At 41.3% G+C, this 3,316-nt stretch overlaps 1 protein-coding gene across 1 annotated transcript in view; it reads right to left on the reverse strand.

Annotated features, from left to right (window-relative positions):
• Positions 1 to 750: 750 nt before the first annotated feature.
• LOC119323419 (eukaryotic translation initiation factor 3 subunit F-like) overlaps positions 751 to 3,316 on the reverse strand; it is a 3,136-nt gene continuing 570 nt past the window's right edge. The window contains exons 2-6 of the mRNA XM_037597075.1: positions 3,096 to 3,181; positions 2,189 to 2,418; positions 1,404 to 1,525; positions 1,205 to 1,318; positions 751 to 1,120 (exon numbers count right to left, since the gene is read on the reverse strand). Coding sequence (XP_037452972.1) covers positions 1,031 to 1,120; positions 1,205 to 1,318; positions 1,404 to 1,525; positions 2,189 to 2,418; positions 3,096 to 3,181 — 642 coding nt within the window. The 3' untranslated portion in view covers positions 751 to 1,030. The remainder of the gene's footprint in view (positions 1,121 to 1,204; positions 1,319 to 1,403; positions 1,526 to 2,188; positions 2,419 to 3,095; positions 3,182 to 3,316) is intronic.

Consider the following 3,316-nt stretch of genomic DNA (forward strand, 5'->3'; position numbering starts at 1 on the left):
CTCTATAAATGGAAAAGTGAGTTGAAGACTTGCTCAACTGCAAAATTCAAGTGTAATTTTAAGCCGTTATGTGCCAACTCATGACATCGAAAATTTACATGCTACTTGCCTAGGTCAAATTAGTAGGGGGCTCGGTCGTGTTATGTATTCATTTACATCACTACACAGGAAGGTAAAAAACGAACATGCACGATGCATGTTACCAAAGCATTTAAAGGGAATTGAAGGCTGTAGAGCTCCGGTTCTAAGATGAACATGATCCAATCCACCGGGAGGATGCACCTGCCTGACATTAAAAAGATCAGAACAAACGAAGATCGCAGGAGGCTCATGATGATCAGCCTTACATGTTTGTAGAGACTTGTAAACAGCAATGCAAGTGCTCAAAACTTGACCGCGGCTAACTAAATAAAATTTATGGGGCAGACTATTACAGATTCGCCTGGGAAAAAAAAGTGTCAGTCAAATTGCTCTCCACCTCAACCTCTCCTTGAAGGTCCTGTCCGACGCCCCTGAGCTTCAACCTCATCTTCATGTACGCCAGCCACAGCAAACTTTAACAGTAGCTACAACCTGCTCTGCCGCAAAGGTTTGATCTCTATAGCTTCCAGAGGAAGTGCCTCTGTGTTGCCGCCATTTGACATACACTCTTCAGTACAACACGCTTTTGTTTCAATGGGAAAATGAATTGCAAGATGAACATTGGCTTCAGCCAGTGGTTGAAAACGGGTTCTCTGACTAAAAGGGAGCGAAGAAAAACAAAGCCAGCATTCACTGTTTCTCCGACAATCATCAGGCATTACAAATATTCAGCCAGAAACAAAGTACTATACTAAATCCAACGGAAAGGTCTGGGCCCACATTAGTGCAAACATTAGGATCTCAAGCGCGGAGAATTCTTTTCTTTAGAACTTGGATAACAGGTACAAAAATGCAGATTCTGACAACATATTCTGATCTCTCATTCAAGCAAACGAAAACCAAGCACAGACGGCATGGAATAGGTCGCTACCCAAACGATACATATTAATCACAGGACTTGGGCGGCGGTGTTCAGCTTCTCGGCTACCGCGATCTGAGTCCGTGTGATGCTTGACAGGTATACCAGCGCAAGATTGTCCTGCAACAGTAAGGAAATATGGCCAATGGTTAGCCACGGAAGAAACCAAGATAGCCATTTATCAGCACAGGAAAAACTAGTTACCTGAATCTTGTCATTGAAGAGCCTGTCAAAAGATGCTGGAGACAGCTTTGGCATGGAGGAGACGGTGTCAGCAATGAACCTGCCTATCTTGTTGTCCGGTGCAACACGAGCTTCCTACAAATGATTCAAAAAACTTTCTTAAGAATCTCCGATCAAGATACAAAGTACATGAACGACAAGTGGAAGGACAATTTCTTACCACAACATCATCAACATATTTGTAGATCTCATCAATAAGAGCATATAGCTTTTGCATTGAAGACTCCATTCCTTCCAAATCGTTGGGGAGCTTCTCCACCATCGTGGATTTCAGCATTTCAACTGTGTCAACAGCAAGAGCAACAACATGTAAAAAAATGTTTTCCTTGTACAACAGATATTATTTCTGAAGATGCCAGAATATTAATTGCAGAACACTTTCAATAAGCATTCCAAATACTAATGTACCAAACTGATGCAAATGAAAAAATGAATTATTTTCTTCCAAGAATGAAGAATCCTTCCACTAAAATTGCCGGTCTCTACTATTTTTACACAAAAGAAGGGGAGCCTTGGCGCAGTGGTAAAGCTGCTGCCTTGTGACCATGAGGTCATGGGTTCAAGTCCTGGAAACAGCCTCTTACAGAAATGTAGGGAAAGGCTGCGTACTATAGACCCAAAGTGGTCGGACCCTTCCCTGGACCCTGCGCAAGCGGGAGCTACATGCACCAGGTTGCCCTACTATTTTTACACAAAAACAGAAGAGTACAGCAGCATAGGCTATTTTCAAATTTACTGGCAGACAAGTTATTGACCTTCGCAAAAGGTTTTTGTTGCTCATAGATGCTTACAACACCTCATTTAGTTCAATGCAATCTATTCATCATTCTAAAAAATTTATTCTATGTTATCACTACAGAAAAAAGGTTCTGAAAAGTAAGCTACCAGATCAACAGATCGATTTACATATAGTATATAATGGACCATTCTAAACGTGAAACTTACATCCAACTTTTTCTGCATCAAGCATCTTCAAATCCAGAGGAATTTCCTGAAATTGTGCGGCAAGGTGCCTATCTCCAAGAGACAGGTTGGATGAGACATAGGCTTTGATGGAAGCCTCCCCCATGGTGAAGCCAGTGTCAACAGTAAGATGAATAGGGCTCTGTACTTCTCTTGAATAAAATTCGTGGATAAGCGTACTACCCCCTGAAACACCAAAGCCAGTGGAGAACCTGCATGTAGATAATATGATATCACCACGCGAGCAAGGTGAAGTATTTGTTTGATTCCACAGCTACTTTCTTTTGTATGAATATAAATCTCTCCTCTTGCAAAATTAAAGCCTAGTGACCTCGCTGGATGTGCTTTTGCTGCTACCCTTAATCATTGGTTAGAGTGACTCTGCCTACAGCACTATACAGAACATGATTCAATGACAACACCACCAAACATAACATTTCATATGACTGGACAAATATCCAACCGGGTGTCTATGCAAACACAAATACATGGGCAATCATATGTATAAGCTGAAGTCAATTTGTGTTATCAAAAGAAAAACTCAAGTCAATCTGTAAACAATCGTAAATTTGCACTAACATAGAACCGGCATTCAAGTCAACAAGAACAATATCAATCGGACATAAGAACTAGGCACTTCCATTCATTGTCAAAATTAGTGACAGGTGCTATCAAACAAACTCATAAAGTTAAGAATAGTTGTTCAATTTTGTCATTTGATATGTCTCACAGGTTCCATCTACTCAAGTCCTAACAACTGTCTATGCGCACATGGACACAGAACCAATGTCAGCCTGTGTAAAATATGCACCAACCAATCATAATGTTACACTAGCATATAAGACGGTAACTTCAAGGCAACAGAAGAACATTATGAAGAAATACATACCATCCCACAAGCACTTCCTTGGGGTTCACCTTCTGGTGCGACGCATACATGTTGTGGTGGTACTCAATGTCGAGAGCAACCTGTTCACACAACACATCACCAATAAACGTCAGAACCGCAAGCTCAACTAACAAACCCTAGATCTCTGCCTAGAGTTCGGCAGATGCTACAGTAAAAATCGCATCGGTGACAGAATTTAGCCCAGCTTCGAGCTAGGGGTA

The sequence above is a fragment of the Triticum dicoccoides genome, chromosome 6B, assembly GCF_002162155.2.
Source record: "Triticum dicoccoides isolate Atlit2015 ecotype Zavitan chromosome 6B, WEW_v2.0, whole genome shotgun sequence".
In the NCBI taxonomy this organism is placed as follows: Eukaryota; Viridiplantae; Streptophyta; class Magnoliopsida; order Poales; family Poaceae; genus Triticum; species Triticum dicoccoides.